The sequence below is a fragment of the Salvelinus sp. IW2-2015 genome, linkage group LG8, assembly GCF_002910315.2.
Source record: "Salvelinus sp. IW2-2015 linkage group LG8, ASM291031v2, whole genome shotgun sequence".
In the NCBI taxonomy this organism is placed as follows: domain Eukaryota; kingdom Metazoa; phylum Chordata; class Actinopteri; order Salmoniformes; family Salmonidae; genus Salvelinus; species Salvelinus sp. IW2-2015.
In genome coordinates, this window is record NC_036848.1 from 25,203,478 (window position 1) to 25,225,644 (window position 22,167).

The 22,167-nt window shown below is 41.4% G+C and overlaps 1 protein-coding gene across 1 annotated transcript in view; it reads right to left on the bottom strand.

Annotated features, from left to right (window-relative positions):
- LOC111967632 (protein diaphanous homolog 2-like) overlaps positions 1-22,167 on the bottom strand; it is a 622,518-nt gene that overhangs the window by 464,419 nt on the left and 135,932 nt on the right. Inside the window, 1 exon segment of the mRNA XM_023992819.2 lies at positions 4,165-4,304. Coding sequence (XP_023848587.2) covers positions 4,165-4,304 — 140 coding nt within the window.

Genomic DNA, 22,167 nt, shown 5'->3' on the forward strand with positions numbered 1-22,167 from the left:
TGATAGCCAAAATAATGGCCAACAGGATTGAATGTTAATTGTTTAATTAACTCAGGAACCACACCTGTGTGTTCAATATACTTTGTATCGCTCATTTACTCAAGTGTTTCCATTATTTTGGCAGTTACCTGTATGTTACGCTGCACTGAGCAAGCATGGAGAGAGTTGAGCTGCATGTAATTCTACAGTTTATCAAAATAGGTATACAGATAAAACACCATAGTGCCCTGTGTTCATTTGTCACCTCAAACTACATTGCCAAAAGTAGATATCAGGTATTTGTATAGCAGTACATATAGGATACCGCTACCACAGAATTACAATCTGATAGATACAGAATATATCCTTACTAAGACAAAGATCTACGCTAAAGGGATTTTAAATAAATGTATAGGAACATCGTTGTTGCTCAAACATAAGCATACAGTTTGTCTTCTATGGTCAATGAGAGAAGGAGAACTGAGCCCTTTTGGCAAAACTACAGGATGAGTTGCATTTTCTCTGCATGCAAAGTTCCTCCTTATACCAAGTTAGTGCCAAAGAAGGAGCCAGAGTTGATGCTCAGGTCACTTAAACAACCCCTTAGAGCAGCCACACAAGTCTTTGACAGTGTAGTACTGCAGGGTGATAACTTTGTGGCTGTCAACTATTTTTTGTCATTTTACTCTGGCCAGAAAGTCCTTTTGACGTAGGATTTTTTTCTTCCAAGATCATAGGCATCTACTTTTGTTGAAAGTGAAATTAATTATTCAACTACCATGAAAGAGCACTTGCAGTAAAGCTTGTCCTTATGTAGTCCACAGGTGGTAATTAAAAAATAAAGTGAATTAAGCAGCTGTGTTTTGCATGGCAGTTCCCAACACACAGACTATTGCAGAGAAAAGGTTACATTAACATGCAATCAGAACACAGGTCGGCAAGTTTGCATTTCCTGTGTGTTGTGATCCGTGACAATTAAGTGCATTCATATTAATTGTGAGTAACCTTAGCTATGCTCCAAGAACATTTCCTCCCACCCTCAATTCCCTTTTAGTATAACACTGAAAGTTATGAAGAGGAGCAGAGGAGCAGAGTAGCAAGAACAGGCTTCCAACAGCACTGCGTTTCTCCCAGCTCTCGCCTGTCTCACCCCAGGGTGCCTTACTCCTGGCTAGACCTGGCCTTCCGTGGGCGCCCGTGATTGCTGCCGCAGAGCGCCGCTCCCTCGCTCAGTGGTCACAAGTTCAGTGGTTTGAAAACACCCAGAGGGCGGACTTGGCCTCCCTCGGTCCCCTTGGCACCAACTGGCCTTTCGCCGTGTGAGGAATGATGTGATTTTCATAGCTAGTGGTGCAGAACTTTACAGCTCGGCAAGGCACACAGGGAGCGTTACGTGGGCTTTTCAAGCAAAAGTGATTTACGCTCATTTCCCATGATTAATGAGCAGGTAGACGTAGCTAGCGAAGTTGGTGGGTAAACAGCACAAAGGCAGATCTGGGAACAGGTATTGTGTGATCAGATAAAGCCGAACAATAAAAGGGTGTCTTTAGCTTAATGAAGGCAAGAACTTGGGAGGTTACCTTGAGGCTGTGTATATCCCTCCTTGGTGTTTTGTTCAAAGAAGCAGAAAAGCAACGTTTTGCTGTTTCTCGTTTTTCTGATTCAGCGGCCTCATTTATCAATCAAGCGTATGGACAAATCTGTGCGTAAACCAACCGTGTGTGGGATCATTTCCACGCAAAGTGTGAGATTTATCAATATGAACATTTGCTTGAGAGAGTGTGCGTAAATTCACAGCCATGATCATGCATACCCATCAGTGCCAAGTGGTGGAATAAGGGAACTGCTTGTCAGGCGTAGAATGGGGAAAATATATGTTCAAAATTGGTGAAATTGTGAGAGTAATAATTTATTTAAATTTAAATTACATTTTATTGTTTTTCCATTGTGAATTCATGCAACATATCTTGACAGGCTATATCATATTATTTGACCACATCAGTACATTTGTTACAATAATAAGCCATATAAAGTACAGTAATTTGTCAAATTAGAGGCACGTGTGAAAGTGTGACTTTTTTGGCAGAAAGTACAGATTGGCTCATCAGATATCGTTTACCAAAACCAATTTTAGGATTTAAGACTTTAGAAAAGGCAAACAAATGCCATTCCGGTGCGCATCCAAGTGCTATCCACCCTTGGGTTTATGGCAACAGGAGGTTGCCGATTAGCCTCTCACATCCCCAGATGAGCCAATGTTTTGGATGCAATCCTCAGCAAAACGAACTGCAACATACAATTTCTGTACACCATCGCACAACAGGTTGAAGTCAAGAGGAGTTTCTTTGCCATGATGCCATCAATGAGTTTCCAAATACAAACGGAGCAATAGACAGCACACGCATGGCCATAAAAGCACCATCCCAAACCTAGTTCAACTATGTGAACARAAAAGGCTTCCACTCTTAATGTGCAGGTGACAGGTAATGTGATGTGCAAAATACGCTGCTGAATTTTTTTATTTTCACTGGTCAAGACAGAACTGAGTGAGCCAAATTAAACATTTTGGTTGTACTCAATCTCTGACACTAGCGCCTCTATTTCCGTCTCTGAAAAGTTTAGCTATGTTTGGTTGTGCCGTTGTATTTCAAGGTACGGCGTTGTATATTCCCCACAGACTTTAAAGGGATGATTTTGACAATACATTGTTAATTAGGGGCGTTTTGAAATACAAATAGCCAAGGTCACGCACGAGCACTGAGGCCAATTGGTATTTAGCAATGTTATCTCCTACCGGTGTGCATATGACATTTGTTTTAGCTGTTTTTGATAAATAACACTTTTCTATGCGTACAAACATTCTAAATTCTGTTTGTAAGTAGTATTTTAGAATAGCTTCAATGCATTATTGATAAATGAGGCCCCTGGTTTCTAGCAACACAATTAATCACCCATAGTGAGAGAGCGAGATGGGCGGGATTTTTGGGGGTAAAAATCTATTAATTACTTTGGAGTGCAGAGCACATTGTGTTGTTCTGTGAGTTAGCATGATCTTTCTAGTGAGACCACACCAAAGCCGATTCGTTTTTCAAGCTGTTAGGATGCTAAGTTAACGCCTCTGCTGTATCTACTGGATCAAATAAATGGCCCGCTGGGCCACTGCCGGGTCATCGCCAAGAACTGGGAGTCAGACATAAAAGAAGATCTGCCACTCATCTGATGACCACTTTATATGCACTGTTCATTGATTCACATTAAGCAATCTCTCCAACAGTGGGGCTTGGTGAATAATTGAGAGTGTTCTGCTATCATTGAGGATTCCTCTGTGCTGTTGGGACCAAATTACATTTGAAGATCCCCATCTACAAGAACGGAAGATGAGAACTTTGTGGTTGGAAAAAGGCTCCCCAAATGCAGTCGCCATGGCCTAATTATGGTTGAGTGAAGGGCCAATCAAAGCTTGCTAGAAACGGGCACAGGACTGAGAGAAACGGGGAATTATTTTAAAGTAGTGCATTACTWTGATCAAAACAGATTAAAAAAATAGGGGGATGTGGGCAGCTAAACCCACTCTTGGTGATGGGAGAGAGGGAGAGATATTAAAATCAAACTGGTTGATCTTAGGGTGAGGGCCGCCTTGCGATTTAAGGTCTCAGATACAGAGAATGGCTGGCTTGGCTGATGTGGAAAAGTGGACTTCCTATCTATAAGAGCCTAATGGATAGAGTGGTGATGGAATGGCAGACCATGGGCTTCCGCTCGTTTAGTGGGCTACACCATTGCCTATGCTCGTTTTAATGGGCTATGCTACGGGCTATGCTTGCTTAACCAAGCCCATTATTCCATGTGGGCCTAAAAGATCTCCTGACATATATCCAGCTAGCGATGGAAGGAATTCAGCAGATGCCAGGCTGCATTCACATAGAGAACCCAATTCTGTCATTTTTTCCCACTAACTGTGATTGGTCAAAAGACAATCAGATCTTTACCCATCAGATATCTTTCAGTGCTGATCTGATAGTGGAAAAACGATCAGAATTGGAATGCAGCCTAAGAAATCAGACCAAGTTGGCATCTGCTGGATTCCTTCCATCGTTTATTTTGGGGGCACTTTGCACTGCGGAACCCTTATATTCCACCAAAGAATCAAGAGGATTAAGTAAGCAAGAGAATGAGGACACTTACCTGACAGGGTTACTGGTGAGAGAGACGCGAAGGGACTCCAGGCAGATGAGCAGCTTGTCCTCAGTGATGCCGGAACGCAGCTCGTGGACATACTCCTGTGACGACAATGTACACTCATGCTTGCTGTTCCTCAGTCCTCCCTGGAGAGAAAACGCACAACAGAAGAATTTCATTATTATAGTCCTGAAACGGTAGTCATATTAATCTGTTAAAAAGTGACCACAAAATATTTGCCAATCCTGACACAGGAAAACCTACGAAAAAGTATTATAAAGTACTAGATCAAAGATTTTAAAAAAGTGAAAAATATAAACACAGAGAAAGCCATTTATATAATCTAGCCTAATGATGGCTACATACAGTTGAAGTCAGGAGTACATACACTTAGGTTGGAGTCATTAAAACTCGTTTTTCAACCTCTCCACAAATTTCTTGTTAACAAACTATAGTTTTGGCAAGTCGGTTAGGACATCTACTTTGTGTATGACAAGTAATTTTTCCAACAATTGTTTACAGACATATTATTTCACTTATAATTCAATGTATCACAATTCCAGTGGGTCGGAAGTTTACATACACTAAGTTGACTCTGCCTTTTAACAGCTTGGAAAATTCCAGAAAAGGACGTCATGGCATTAGAAGCATGTGATAGGCTAATTTACATAATTTGAGTCAATTGGAGGTGTATCTTCAGATGTATTTCAAGGCCTACCTTCAAACTCAGTGCCTCTTTGATTGACATCAAATACTTGTTCTCCCCACTGTGTATATATATATATACACAGTGGGGAGAACAATATATATACAATATATACAATATATATACAATATATATACTTTCTATCTAGTTTTAAATGTTCAAGAGTGGCCTGGAGTGTTTTTTTAAACACCCTTTAATAATATATATATTATTATTTATTATTATATTATTATAAATATATATATATACATATTATTAAAGGGTGTTTAAAAAAACACTCCAGGCCACTCTTGAACATTTAAAACTAGATAGAAAGTATATATATTGTATATATATTGTATATATTGTATATATATTGTTCTCCCCACTGTGTATATATATATATATATACACAGTGGGGAGAACAAGTATTTAGAAAACACCCTTTAATAATATTTATATATATTATTTTTTTAAACACCCTTTAATAATATATATATATAAATATTATTAAAGGGTGTTTAAAAAAACACTCCAGGCCACTCTTGAACATTTAAAACTAGATAGAAAGTATGTCGAAATTATAATGGACCTAAACGTTTTCAAATAACTGCCCTTTTTCTGGCCCGTAAATTGATTTTAATGAAGAAATTGGTCCCTCAGAAAAATCTCTGTTGCCCTCCATTGAATTTTGAAATCCTGACCTTGCCTTCAAGCAAAAATAATTGCCCACCCCTGATCTAGCCACTGATATTGATAACTGCATAACAAAAATCAAAGCCTTGAACTGGGAGCCTTCATTTGGGCGATTTGTAGGGGCAATTATGCTGAAGCCCAGATGATCTCTTCTGACAGGAGGAAGGGGGTCATGGCCATGGGATCCCCAGGTATCACACCACCTCACAGCACACATCAGGAGTAGTATGTCAAAGCACTGTGGACTCCAGTAGGTGAGAATGATTACCAGTACTAGATACTGCGTGTCTCACTACCTTTACCCCTGCCTAACTCCGACGTCAAAATAGCTCCAGAGCCTCTGTCAAATACAGCAAAAAATTGAAAATGAATTGCAACAACACAAGTTAGACTTTTTCTTTCTGGATCACAGTGATTTGATCGATAATTTAAATAGCAAATGAGGTAATGTCATTCACAATCTCCCAAGGGTGCTACTGTGAAGAGGAGCCAAAACTCTGCCTTCCATCACCGTATTCAGAGAGTTCTGTGGGGATGGGAATGGCTACAGATATATTCTTTCACTTTGACTTCCCTCAATCAGCTAAAGCTGAACTGACACAGAGGTCTATCCCACAGAGAGCTATTCAATGAGGATAGCTGCCAACYCTCCCGACTAACATACATCCCGAACACAAGCGGCCATGCTTCCTCTAAATGGATTCCAGTGTAGAACCTCCAAAAGAGAGGCTTTGTAACATGCTGCACACTGATGCCTTCACAAAGACCCTACCTGCTGCTGGCAGAGATAGACCGACAGTCTCATCTCCCATGAACATACCACTACGCAATACTGGTGGTTGGATTGGGCTACACTGTTGTACAGCTATTGCAAAATACCTGATGAGTCGATGCCTCTTATCTAAAACAACATGGCTGTGGTCAAAGATGGGGGCTCCCGAGTCGCAGACGTCTAAGGCACTGCATCTCAGTGCTAGGCGTCAATACAGACTCTGGTTCGATTCCAGGCTGTATCACAACCGGCTGTGATTGGGAGTCCCGTAGGGCGGCGCACAATTGGCCCAATGTCGTCCGGGTTAGGGGAGGGTTTGGCCAGGGTAGTCCGTCATTGTAAATAAGACTTGCCTAGTTAAATAAAGGTTACAAAATAAATATATACATATATTTTTGAATAAAGATGAATGTGGGAAGGGGGATAGCCAGGAGTGGTGACTGAATTGTGTAGGGATAATTAAGAAACAAAATCACTGAGTATAGTACAGGGCCTGTACAAACAGTCTCCCTTCTCTTTCTGTTAAGACCAACGGCGTTATAAAAACTATTGGTTGTGTATACATGGTTTGTTTCCTCAGATCATTATCAGGTAATAGTTCAAGGACTCACAGTGTCCAGAACCTTTAGATCATTAGATAATTGTATCTTACCTGAAAAAGTCACACCAAATTGTTGTTTTGAAGTTTATACTGGCAGATGTAGCCAATTTAATAGCTTACTGTATCATTATAGAATATGCATAAAAAGCATCCTCCAATTGCAACGTCTGTCTATACCCACACATATTCTCAAAGAAATTGCCACCCCAAAATCTCATGAGAAATGGGAAAGGTGTTTTTGGTTTAACAGTAATGTTCTGTTATGTCAAATGCTAATCAATCATGATTTTATCTTGCACGACATTTATTCAGCTTTGATCTAAATTTACTGAACGAGCACCATGGTGAGAAGTGATGATCTTCTATTTGTAATAATAATAATAATAATAATAAGTGATGAGTATGACTATTAGGCAATAGATCTTGATGAGATGTCATTTTCAGCGATTGGAGAGCCCTTCGTRGTGTTGAAAGAGCAGCGGCCAGGATCGCACAATAATGTTAAAGAAGTTCATCCAAATTGTGGTGCGGAAGGATAGCTCTGTCATTCGGCCAGTTCAGGAACAAACAACAATTTGCAGTAGGCCTATAGCCTAACAGCCTAATGTAAATACAAATACATATAGCTTAATATTATTGTTTGCGAGGAGAGCTTTATTGCAAGTAGGCATTTCATTGTATTGTTTAGCTTACGCGCTGTATCATAAAAAACGTTGTTTTGATTAGCTTGAACACATTACCACAGAATAAAAGAAAACAGAGAGAGGTGTACTATCAATTCATAGAATGTGTTTGCATGTATTAAATATGCTATCAAATCAATTGACCAAGTAGTGAATATACAGTGCCTTCAAAAAATATGACTTTACTTTTTTCACATGTTGTTTTACAGCCTGAATTTAAACTTGATTAAAGGGATTTTTTTTGCCACTGGCCTGAACACAATACCCCATAATGTCAAAGTGGAATCAGGACTTTCTCCCATCTATTCAGATCAATATTTGTTTTACCTGCCAAGACGACTGGAAAACACTGTGTACACTCCCACTAGTATCTAAACCTAGTTAAGAAATAGAAATGGTGAGTTCTCTCAATCCATTCTCTGTTCTACTACCCTTTCACATTTATCACGTGAAAAAAATCTGCAATGAAAAACAATATATACTAAATTGACTGACTATTCTTGTAAATCACATTGTCAGAGTACCTTACATAATGTGGTATTATTGTTGTTCTTTCGGATAGACGGGGAAAAAAAGTTGGGACAAAAAAACATGGAATTTGCGCGAGATGGGTTATTACCCTAACCCAGTTACAGGTGGAACTGAATTAATGGAGGAGCGGGGAAATAAGTGGATGAAGAAACGGCATCAAAAAAGTATCTTAAATGTATTCATTCCGGAACTTTTTTTCGTTTCCCACCGAGCATGCTGCACCAATAGGGAGTTTGGGTGTAATAAGTGACTTCTTTCATCTGGGAGGGAAAATTGGTCTGATAAACAGTCTTCCGCCTGGCAGAGTCAAAGAGAAAGAGTCCGTCTGGTCTACGTGAAAGATGAGGGAAGGACAGTGAGCTAATGACATTGTTGAGAAGGGGGAGGGAAAAAAAAGCTCAGAGTGGGATTCTTGTTATTGTGAAAGGATACGTTTGGTTAGTAGTGCACAAAAAAAAACATCTAATCAAGTAAAAAGTGGCATTGCTATGAATAATTGGAAGGTTTTCCTTCTATGAATCCATGCACAACATGCAATATATTATAATATTGTCCAGATCGTTCAAATCTATTTTCCAATTCAAAAAATCTAATGAATGGACAATATTGGATGTGGGATCTGGTTGCATCACTAACTCCACAGACATTATACCTGACTTAAACACTGTCAACCTTACTGGGGGGTGAGCAGAGCTGCTTCAATAAAATATTTTATGAAAGCTCAAATGATCTGCACTTAAACACATACATTATTTCCCATGGTCCTTTCAAACCTTCTATTTCATCCTGTAAAATCAAAATGATCTCTCTCTCTCTCACATTATGTCTATAAACAGTGTTGTAATGATGTGCAAATACTTAAAGTACAAAAGGGAAAATAAATAAACATAAATAGAGGTTGTATTTGCAATGGTGTTTGTTCTTCACTGGTTGCCCTTTTCTTGTGGCAACAGGTCACACATATTGCTGCTGTGATTGCACACTGTGGTATTTCACCCAGTAGATATGGGAGTTGATCAAAATTGGATTTGTTTTCGAATTCTTTGTGGATCTGTGTAATCTGAGGGAAATATGTGTCTCTAATATGGCCATACATTTGGCAGGAGGTTAGGAAGTGCAGCTCAGTTTCCACCTCATTTTGTGGGCAGTGTGCACATAGCCTGTCTTCTCTTGAGAGCCAGGTCTGCCTTCAGCGGCCTTTCTCAATAGCAAGGCTATGGTCACTGAGTATGTACACAGTCAAAGCTTTCCTTAAGTCTGAGTCAGTCACAGTGGTCAGCTATTCTGCCATTCTGTTTAGGGCCAAATAGCATTGTAGATTGCTCCGTTTTTTTGTAAATTCTTTCCAATGTGTCAAGTAATTATATTTTTGATTTCTCATTTTCTCATTGGTTGGGTTTAATTGTGTTGATGGGGGTCTGTGGGGTCTGTTTGTGTTTGTGAACAGAGCCCCAGGACCAGCTTGCTTAGGGGGCTCTTCTCCAGGTTCCTTTCTCTGTAGGTGATTGCTTTGTTATGGCAGGTTTGGAAAACGATTCCTTTAAGGTGGTTGTAGAATTTAACGACTCTTTTCTGGATTTTGATAATTAGCCGGGTATCGACCTAATTMTTTTCTGCATGCATTATTTGGTGTTTTACATTGTACACGGAGGACATTTTTGCAGAATTTGGTGTTTGTCCCATTTTGTTGGTGAGCAGACCCCAGACCTCACAACCATAAAGGGTAATGGGTTCTATAACTGATTCAAGTATTTTTTTTGCCAGATCCTAATTTTATGTTCCTTTTGATGGCATAGAAGGCCGTTAACCGCACACTTGTTGTTTGTGTACATGGATTTTATAATGTTGTATGTTTTCCCCCCAACACCACTTTACATCAATTTGTATAGCAGGCCCTCATGCCAAATTAAGCTTTTTAAAAAAATTAAAAATAAGCATGAGAAGACTTTGCCTTTGTTATGGTTTGTTTATTTGTCAATTAGAGTGTGCAGGGTGAATACGTGGTCTCTAAAATGGCAGAAGTGGTTTATCTATACATCTCCGTTTTGGATAGATAACTCTTCATGTTGTTTTTGGTCGAGAGTTTTCCAATTTTCCCAGAAGTGGTTAAATTCTATGGATTCTGTCTGTCCCATTGTAGTTTTGAGGTTGTGGTCCAGGTCTGAGGTGGGCTGTTTTGCTGGCTTCTCTGGGGGAGTATCCTGCTCTCTGTCACACCTCAGCTTTCTCCCCTCCTACTTCAGTGCCATGTGTCCCTCTTTAAGTTAATCYCTTTCTGGGACCTCTTCCCAGGACTTTTGTCACTCTTTCTCCCCCATGCTAAGGTCTTTCTAGTCCTTTTGTTATTGATCTCAAGTTCCCATTTACAACTCAGTGAGTTTGCTACACATCTGTAGTCAACCCTCAATTTACAACACAACCGTTTTTTTAACCTGTAACCTCTTCCTTTCTCTAAAGTCCAATACACCTGGACCTCTGCTCAAAGCAAACTCAACAGCCTTTGTATGTTTCACACCTTGTGATTCACAGAAAGGATGTGTAACGCAACGTGCCAATGGTGGTTGTTTAATACTTATTCAATCTCTCTGGATAAGTTATATTCAGTGTATTGAAAAGACTACGTCGTGTTTTTTTCCGCACGCGCTTTGGAACAAGCAGACTCACTCTGTASAAATCCAATCAGAATAAAGGCTAGTACTTCACATATTTACATATTCCCCATTTCTATTAGGCCAATTAGGAGTCATGCTTTTGAATAGAACATGTGAAGTGTGTGTCTACAAATAATGATGATGCGTGTATTGTAGTCAAGAATAAGGACAAGTATTCTAATTGAGAATAATGACGTGTGTTCTAGTTGAGAATAAGTAGGTGTGTATTCGCGTCATACGTGCAGTATGCATGCGTGGCACCTATGTGACGTCAAACCCATGTTTGTCTTTAGAAGAGACTATATCTGCCAATACATTTACATCACATCTTATGGAGGGAAGAATGCGCAAATCATTTCTTGATATAATTTTTTCCACTCAGCATCTCCCATAAGGCTGACCACTCTGTACAGAAAGTTTATGACTCAGGTTTCACTATCCGTTGACCTTAACCTCTTGGAAAACGAAAGACACAGGCCATAATAGGCTGCTTAATGACCCTGGCCCAAATCAATCTGTTGGGATGATACCAACATTACTACCACCACATCACATCAATCATGAGGGCATCCAGCGAGACCAACCAGGCTACTGAGTAATTTAGTTTCCCCTTCAGGCCCGGGGAACATAGGCAAATAGACAAAAAGAGACCACTGAGAAGGAGGGAGGGTGGGAAAGAAGGGTTGAGAGGGAGAAGGAGAGACAACAAACACCATTGTAAATACAACCCGTATTTATGTTGATTTATTTCCCCTTTTGTACTTTAACTATATTTGCACGTCGTTACAACACTGTACACAGCCATAATATGACATTTGAAATGTCTCTTTTCGTTTGGAACTTTTGTGAGTGTAATGTTTACTGTTCATTTTTCAATTGCTTATTGTCTATTTCATTTGCTTTGGCAATGTAAACATATGTTTCCCATGCCAATATAACTGTTTCAATTGAATTGAGATGGAGAAAAGAGAGGTAGATACAGAGAAAGTCAGGAAGAGAGAGTGAGAGAACATTTTCTAGAGGACAGACACAGGCCCTTTTGACCACAGATGAGAGAGCCTCATCTCCTGCTTTTATTGAATCCCGTATTCATCGATAACAGTATGTCCTGCCAAAGAAAAATAGTACTGGGGAGCAATTCAATGTCGTTTTGGGGATAAAGGGGACATGGCTGGTCTCTCTCTCCCTCCCTCCATCCATCGCTACCTCTCTACAGTATTGCTATTCCTCTCTCTTGTTCTCCTCACTCAGGGCGAGGTGCCTGAAACCAGGGCAAATGGAGAGGGAGAGCAGGCCATGGCAGGCTGCACCGCCACATGTCATCTTCACCTGTAATGAGACAATAACAAGCTGGCAGCCTCCACCGCCGCCCGGTCCCCCCACTCAACAAGAGTGATAGATACATTATTCAAGCTCTTTGTCAGCTCAATGAGAAGCAACGTGCCAGGCATAGGGTCTGGAACTGTGCATCGTGAGATGCCTCTCTGTCTCTGTCCTTGGCTCTTTTACTGCCTGCCTTCCTCTCGGTCTCCCCTTGCCTCTATCTCTACCTCTGTCCTTGGCTCTTTCACTGCCTGCCTCTCCCTCCCTCTCTGCCTGCCCCTCTCTCTCTCTGCCTGCCTCTCTCTCTCTCTCTGCCTGCCTCTTCTCTCTCTGCTGCCTCTCTCTCTCTCTGCCTCACTCTCTCTCTCTCTCTCCTGCCCCTCTCCTCTTCTCTCTGCCTTGCCTCTCTCTCTCTCTCTGCCTGCCTCTCTCTCTGCCTGACTTCTCTCTGCTCTCTCTCTCTATTCTGCCTGCCTCTCTCTCTACTTATGCTGCCTCTCTCTCTCTATTCTTCCTGCCTCTCTCTCTCTATTATGCCTGCCTCTCTCTCTCTATTCTGCCTGCCTCCCTCTGCCCGCCCTCTCTCTCTGCCTTTCTCCCTGCCTCTCACTCCCTCTCCCTGCCTCTATCTTCATCTGTGCCTGACTGCCTCTCGTCCGTCTCTAAAGTGTACTGGAAGGGCATAATTAGGGGCCGACGGGAGTAGATGATAGTAGTGCAGCGCATTGGCAATGTAATTCATCTCAGTACGAGGTCACAATGTGTGTGTGCGCGTGCCACTTTTAACATCAAAAACCAAATAATTATCAGGAAAGAGGTGAATTAATTACTTGCTGTGTACTTTGTGTTTGAGAGGGACTGACACTTTTCAACCCAATATTGTAACTTTATGACACAAAGGAGGAACTGAAGGCACAGAGGAACAGAGGGGAAACTAAACCAGGAATGGTACGAAGCCACGACGTGAGCCGAAAGCATAATAGCTACATTCGGTAGTGGTTGCGTAATAATACATTTAGTTATATTAACATCTGGCTCCCTAAATAAATGCCTGAAAAAGTGGGGGAATAATGAAAATCGAAATGCCTCACCTTTATGTGTGATTAATGAAAATTACCAGAGCACCCCACTGATCTTTTGAAATATAATACAGATACAATCTGCCGCAATTAGTGCACATCAAGCAGTATCAAAGCCAAGTGGCTGGAATAATTTTCTTCCTTAATTTCCTGCTCATTAGGGGTTGATTGACAGGCTTGGGGGGGAGGAGGTTTAGAGCTATGAGAATGTGTGCACGCACGGGCTCACGCACATGCAAACACACACACACACACACTCATACCCTTACATAAACAAACATCTTGTGTAATAGAAAGTTTGGTGTATTGTGGCGGCTACGCGAGGAGAACCCAAAGGTCAGTGTGGAGAACGGATCAGTTGAGATGCTATAGCTGCCAGGACAATGACTTTCTCCAGCACAGCTGCCCTGCTTAAAAGGACAGCAGTGGCAGCCCCTGTTGTCTGCAGATAAGGACATTTCATCTGCCCGGGGAGGCTGCTCAGCGGGTGATTTCCCACCAGGACCCCATGGCCACGCTTTTTCTCCATCTCCTGCTCGCCACACATCTAAAAGAGTTGTGTCCCAGCGGATGGTGTGTTTTTTTCAAGCCCAGGAGAGGAGAGGGAAGGATGGATGGGGGAGGGAGGGAGGGAGGCCAGGCCGCGAGTGATGATGGAAATAATTTTCTGTTTCACAATGCACACAACCCGAGGTGTTGTTTTTCTTCCTCTGCTATTTTCTCTTCCTCCTCTTCCGTGCCTTTGCAGTAGAGACAAAAGTATATCTATCAATGACGGTCTACAAACCTACACTATCTAACCCACTCTATACAGTAGTTTTCACCCTGCCAACCACAAGTCACTGCCACGCAATTCTACACCAACAAGCTGATCACAATAGAGAATGGTGGGAAAAAACTAACAAAACAACAGTCCACCAAGTAGAGGAGGAAACACTCAAATAAAATGTCAATTTTAAGAGGACATGTGTTCTTGGATCGATGCCAAGACATCCGAGAAAGGGGGAACAAACAAAGCTGAGGGCTTGTCTGTTGATTAAAGAGGTCCCACTGGTGACAGCAGGAGTTCCTAGCCCCGAGAAGATTACCACATTAAAATACACCAACCCCCCCCACCCCCACTCCAACGCAAGTACAGCCCTATAATACCTTGTAGAGCCAGTCTAACATTGTAGAGCGAGATGGGCTCGGAGATGGAGATGTTGGTTTGTTGGAGAGGATTGGAGGAGACAAAGTCAGAGTGTATGAGTGGCCCTAACCAAAAGTACAGGGGACAGCACTATATTATTAGTGCCCTCCACAACAAAAATAAAGCTGAAACATAAATACAGCCATTTCTGACTGAAAAGTTATGTTACTGAAATCCCTCGTTTGTTTAGAAAAAACATTCCCCATTCCCTCAACCCTTGCTCTCTTTACATGACATGTATGCATCAGATGCACATGACCAATAGGGTCTGACCTACAGTATAGCCAATCACGAACACATAAATAAATTGGTTGTAAACAAACTCTGAACACTGTGACACGTTCACAGCAAAATGTGTGCAGATGACGTGACAAATACATTCGAAACTGGAAAATGTTTACTGGTTGCTCAGGAGGTAAAGAGGAAGTCAGATGTGTGGAATACATTTGACTAGTTGTGGAAAATACTGCAGATCAAGAAAAATAAGGTAGGGAGCAAGCGCTGACTGCCAAACAAGTGTTGTTAGATGACAGTATAATTTTTCTAACTGTTTGGAACAATGTAAACAACACTAAATAAACGATGAACGTACCAGAGAGTCTGTTGTAATGTTTTTGAAAAGCCTTTATTACAACAAAGACTAAAAACAGTCGCATTCATTTGTGAATGCAAATTCCCGAAATTGAACGATTGCTTTGTTATTTTAAAACTAAAATGCTTGTTTGCATTTCAAATCATGAATGACTCGTATGCTGTGTGATGACATGAACAAATGAATGATTGATTATTTCAATAGTTATATAGGCTACTTTATCAAAGTAAGTTACAGTAATAAGACGAAACAGGATGTGCTCTTAGGCCTACAGCTTGATGGTGGCTATACAAGGCTGATATACTAAGCCTACTAATTATAATGACATTACTTATTATTATAATGATGATCATAATAATAATAGTAATAATACGAATAAGAAGGAGATCAAGAAAAAGGAGGCTTATTATTATTTTAAATAAAACATTTTGGACAATTTGGAACAGTGTAAAAAACACTACATACATTTCAATAATACCAGAGATGCTGTTCTAATGAAAAAAAAGTGTAAAGCATAGGAAATATTAAAAACAGCAGAATGATGTGATTTTTTTTATCCAACATGTTGTGGTTGCGTGAGGCTTGGTACTGACAGAATCAGTAGTCTATTTAAAACAAATCCTGAAACCAGATCGGTCTTATTTCTGTAGATATACAGTATATGGATGATTTATAAAGCCAGCCACAATTAACAATAAGGCTATTGATAGACCTAATTAAGTTTCCTCTCTCCTCACTTTTCTTAGACAATTAAGGAAAGGGCTGTTTTCCCATCTCCTAACTATTAACTATGCTATTAAGCACATACTGTAGCAACATGGTCTATGAAAAGGCGCCAATTCAACAGCGCACTGTTGTGTTTCAGAACCGCGGACAGCGACCACTATCCAACGCAAGAGAACACATATTTGTTATAAAATAATAATACTTTTATTAGTGCTGAACCACTGTTCTTATGTAATATAACCATATCCCATTTTAGTAGCACGTCTTAGAGTGGTGGACTGTGCCRTCCCCACGGCCTACACTATGACATTATATATATTTTATGCTACTGCTAGACAAAATATATCTCGGTCGACCAAACAACCGACCAGTCAACTAAATGGGGTCAGCCCTAGATATTATATATTGCTATTCATAATAGTTTATTCATTCATAACTTGGATTTACAGAGATACCTTTGGATTAAAGGATACCACAGTGCCTTGCAAAAGTATTCACCCCTCTTGGCGTTTTTCCTATTTTGTTTCATTACAACCTGTAATTTAAATGGATTTTTATTTGGATTTCATGTAATAGACATGAACAAAATAGTCCAAATTGATGAAGTGAAATGAAAAAAATGAAAAGTGGTGCGTGCATATGTATTCACCGCCTTTGCTATGAAGCCCCTGAATAACATCTGGTGCAACCAATTACCTTCAGAAGTCACATAATTAGTTAAATAAGGTAAACCTGTTTGCAATCTAAGTGTCACATGATCTGTCACATGATCTCAGTATATATACACCTGTTCTGAAAGGCCCCAGGGTCTGCAACACCACCAAGCAAGTGGCACTATGAAGACCAAAGAGCTCTCCAAACAGGTCAGGGACAAAGTTGTGGAGAAGTACAGATCCGGGTTGGGTTATAAAAAAATAACCGAAACTTTGAACATCCCACGGATCACCATTAAATCCATAATTAAAAAATGAAAATAATATGGCACCACAACAAACCTGCCAAGAGAGGGCCTCCCACCAAAACTCACGGACCAGGCAAGGAGGGCATTAATCAGAGAGGCAACAAAGAGACCAAAAATAACCCTGAAGGAGCTGCAAAGCTCCACAGCAGAGATTGGAGTATCTGTCCATAGGACCACTTTAAGCCGTACACTCCACAGAGCTGGGCTTGATGGAAGAGTGGCCAGACAAAATCCATTGCTTAAAGAAAAAAATAAGCAAACACGTTTGGTGTTGGCCAAAAGGCATGTGGGAGACTCCCCAAACATATGGAAGAAGATACTCTGGTCAGATGAGACTAAAATGTAGCTTTTTGGCCATCAAGGAAAACGCTATGTCTGGCGCAAACACAACACCTCCCATCACCCCGAGAACACCATCCCCGTGGGGATGTTTTTCATCAGCAGGGACTGGGAAACTGGTCAGAATTGAAGGAATGAATGATGGAATGATGAACACACTAAATACAGGGACATTCTTGAGGGAAACCTGTTTCAGTCTTCCAGAGATTTGAGACTTGAGTGGTTTAAGGGGAAACATTTAAATGTCTTGGTATGTCCTAGTCAAAGCCCAGACCGCAATCCAACTGAGAATCTGTGGTATGACTTAAAGAATGTTGTACACCAGCGGAACACATCCAATTTGAAGGAGCTGGAGCAGTTTTGCCTTGAAGAATGGCCAAAAATCCCTGTGGCTAGATGTGCCAAGCTTATAGAGACATACCCCAAGAGACTTGCAGCTGTAATTGCTGCAAAAGGTGGCTCTACAAAGTATTGACTTTGGGGGGGTGAATAGTTATGCACGCTCAAGTTTTCTGTTTTTTTGTCTTATTTCTTGTTTGTTTCACAATAAAAAATATTTGGCATCTTCAAAGTGGTAGGCATGTTGTGTTTAAATCAAACTTAGTTCAAAGTGACCCCTCCCTGACTACCAACAAGAATGGTGTGTGTGTGTGTTGTTTACCACTCAGAAGTAACTTGCTTACTCTCCTTTTAGATACCTTAACCCTGTGTGTGATCACCTGCCAGTGGGTCCACTGCATTTTGGGAGACAGACAACACCAGAAACACACAGCGAATACACCGATCAGGCTGACTCATGGTCATACCAAGCAGAACTCCCGTGACCACACACACCTCGATCCCCTATTGGCTCTGGCCCAGTAATACGCAGGGGCTGCAGCAGACGATGGGTCTGCATCAGCATATCTCAGTGTCTTAAACCAGTCCATGGAGACCTGACCTGCAGTAAGGCATCATCAATGATTGTTTCTAATAGTATCTGGAAAAACTTCTGAAAAGATATTGTTTCAGTGAGAATAGTGGAGCAGAGCTTGAATGGTATTATCACTCATGGCATGATCATATCAGGAAAAGTCCATCCTATTGAGCCTTCAGGAAAAGTTTGGGAAGTTCAAGACTTTTGCTAAGAGTTTTGCAAAGACTTTTGTGAAGACACAACTTTTGCAAAGTCACCCAAAGTCAGTTTAGCAGTTTTGCTGGAAAGAGGATATCAAGCGGAAACTAAGCAAGTCTGATAAATGGGATTTGAAGATGGACTCTAAATGTTGGTGATCCAGATATATGAAAATATCAATAAAACATGATGTGATTCCGAGAATCAGAAACAACCTCGGAGAGCAACTCTGAAATGCATCTCTGAGAGATGACAGGACAAAACCAACCGGTTCCAAAGCCAACCAGAGGCTGTTGACTGATAAATAAAATAAAATCCTGGAGATAGGGGCCCGCCGGCGTTCTAAGCATGGCAAATGAATATATAAATAAAATATTTAAACATCAAAGACTTTATTTTTAAAGAAAGTATGTAATGTATACAGTACACATTGACAGGATGGGAGACGACTTGTTAGGGTAAATAGTCAATTACACACTGAAGCACTCTAAGACGAGTTTCTAACAACGAGGCTACAAGGACATTATTATACAAAGAAGTTAGTGTTCTTACTTTTGTCTTGCTTGTGTTTTTGACATGGAACATATAAAAGTAGCAATTGGTCTACGAAAAAAATATATCATTAGACAAACAGAGAAGACCTAAAATGGAAATAAATTGCTCATTCGCAAACCAGAAAACATTGGTCATTCCACCAGTTCGTGTAACTTAGTAAAACAAAAGATTGATTTCACCAAATGTTTACATTCTGTCATAAAACGCAGATGTTAAACTTCATTAAAAAATAGCTTTCCCATCTCAAGTGGTAAAATAAAAAAATGACTATAGTAAGTGYGTATTGTGACAAGCTAGTTGTGTGCAATAGAGAGTTCTCCCCAAAGAATGTAAGAGGGACGCTGTGTCACCTTTTGAACTGGCTACAACACTACTATTTAAAAAAAWATATATATAATAATAATAAAGAATTTAAAAAATATATATATAAAAAAAWATATATAAACATATCAAGATTCAACAACTGAGACATAAACTGAAAAAGTTCCACAGACATGTGACTAACAGAAATGGAATAATGTGTCCCTGAACAAAGGATGGGGTGTTCAAAATAAAGTAACAGTCAGTATCTGGTGTGGCCACTAGCTGCATTAAGTACTGCAGTGCATCTCCCCCTCATGGACTGCACCAGATTTGCCAGTTCTTGCTGTGAGATGTTACCCCACTCTTCCACCAAGGCACCTGCAAGTTCCCGGACATTTCTGGGGGGAATGGCCCTAGCCCTCACCCTCCGATCCAACAGGTCCCAGACATGCTTGATGGGATTGAGATTCGGGCTCTTCGCTGGCCATAGCAGAACACTGACATTCCTGTCTTGCAGGAAATGATGCACAGAACGATGTGGCTGGTGGCAGTGTCATGCTGGAGGGTCATGTCAGGATGAGCCTGCAGGAAGGGTGCCACATGAGGGAGGAGGATGTCTTTTACATTTAAGTCATTTAGCAGACGCTCTTATCCAGAGCGACTTACAAATTGGTGCATTCACCTTATGATATCCAGTGGAACAACCACTTTACAATAGTGCATCTAACTCTTTTAAGGGGGGGGGTTAGAAGGATTACTTTATCCTATCCTAGGTATTCCTTAAAGAGGTGGGGTTTCAGGTGTCTCCGGAAGGTGGTGATTGACTCCGCTGACCTGGCGTCGTGAGGGAGTTTGTTCCACCATTGGGGTGCCAGAGCAGCGAACAGTTTTGACTGGGCTGAGCGGGAACTGTACTTCCTCAGAGGTAGGGAGGCGAGCAGGCCAGAGGTGGATGAACGCAGTGCCCTTGTTTGGGTGTAGGGCCTGATCAGAGCCTGAAGGTACGGAGGTGCCGTTCCCCTCACAGCTCCGTAGGCAAGCACCATGGTCTTGTAGCGGATGCGAGCTTCAACTGGAAGCCAGTGGAGAGAGCGGAGGAGCGGGGTGACGTGAGAGAACTTGGGAAAGTTGAACACCAGACGGGCTGCGGCGTTCTGGATGAGTTGTAGGGGTTTAATGGCACAGGCAGGGAGCCCAGCCAACAGCGAGTTGCAGTAATCCAGACGGGAGATGACAAGTGCCTGGATTAGGACCTGCGCCGCTTCCTGCGTGAGGCAGGGTCGTACTCTGCGAATGTTGTAGAGCATGAACCTACAGGAACGGGTCACCGCCTTGATGTTAGTTAGTCTTCCCTGTAACGCACAGCGAGATTTCCTGCAATGACAAGCTCAGTCCGATGATGCGGTGACACACCACCCCAGACCACGAGGGAACCTCCACCTCCAAATCGATCCTGCTCCAGAGTTTAGGCCTTTGTGTAACGCTCATTCCTTCGACGAAAAACTCAAATCCGACCATCACCCCTGGTGAGACAAAACCGTGACTCGTCAGTGAAGAGCACTTTTTGCCAGTCCTGTCTGGTCCAGCAATGGTGGGTTTGTGCCCATAGGCGACATTGTTGTCGGTGATGTCTGCCTGCCTTACAACAGGCCTACAAGCCCTCAGTCTAACCTCTCTCAGCCTATTGGGGACAGTCTGAGCACTGATGGAGGGATTGTACGTTCCTGGTGTAACTCGGGCAGTTGTTGTTGCCATCGTGTACCTGTCCCGCAGGTGTGATGTTCGGATGTACCGATCCTGTGCAGGTGATGTTACACGATGTCTGCCACTGCGAGGACGATCAGCTGTCCGTCCTGTCTCCCTGTAGCGCTGTCGTAGGCATCTCACAGTACGGACATTGCAATTTATTGCCCTGTCTACATCACCAGTCCTCATGCATCCTTGTAGCATGCCTAAGGCACGTTCACGCAGATGAGCAGGGACCCTGGGCATTTATATTTTGGTGTTTTTCAGAGTCAGTAGAAAGGCCTCTTTACTGTCCTAAGTTTTCATAACTGTGACCTTAATTGCCTACACTATGTAAGCTGTTAGTGTCTTAACGACCGTTACACAGGTGCATGTTCATTAATTGTTTATAGTTCATTGAACAAGCATGGGAAACAGCATTTAAACCCGTTTCAACGAATTATCTTTGAAAGACAGGGTCTTGAAAAAGGCATGTTTCTATTTTTGCTAAGTTTATATATATATATATATATATATATATACAGTGTATATACAGTTGAAGTCGGAAGTTTACGCACACTTAGGTTGGAGACATTAAAACTCGTTTTTCAACCACTCCACACATTTTTTGTTAACAAACTATAGTTTTGGCAAGTYGGTTAGGACATCTACTTCGTGCATGACACAAGTGATTTTTCCAACAATGGTTTACAGACAGATTATTTCACTTATAATTCACTGTATCACAATTCCAGTGGGTCAGGCGTTTACATACACTAAGTTGACTGTGCCTTTAAACAGCTTGGAAAATTCCAGAAAATGATACCATGGCTTAAGAAGCTTCTGATAGGCTAATTGACATCATTTGAGTCAATTGGAGGTGTACCTGTGGATGTATTTCAAGGCCTAACTTCAAACTCAGTGCCTCTTTGCATGACATCATGGGAAAACCAAAAGAAATCAGCCAAGACCTCAATCAAAAATGGTTGACATCCACAAGTCTGGTTCATCCTTGGGAGCAATTTCCAAACGCCTGAATGTACCACGTTCATCTGTACAAACAATAGTCGCAAGTATAAACACCATGGGACCACGCAGCCGTCATACCGCTCAGGAAGGAGATGCGCTCTGTCTCCTAGTGTCACGCCCTGGCCTTAGGTATCTTTGTTTTCTGTAATATTTTGGTTAGGTCAGGGTGTGACAGGGGGGATGTTTGTCTGTATTTGTCTCGTCTTGGGTGGTTGTATGGTATAGGGGGTTTTGGTAGAGTATATGGGTTTGTGTTTGAGTGTAGGTGTCTAGGTATGTCTATGGTTGCCTGAATGGTTCTCAATCAGAGACAGCTGTCATTCATTGTCTCTGATTGGGAGCCATATTTAAGGCAGCCATAGGCATTAGGCTATTGTGGGTAATTGTCTATGTGTAGTGTTTAGTGTCAGCACTATTTGTTTGTATAGCTTCACGATCGTCAGTTTGTTGTTTTT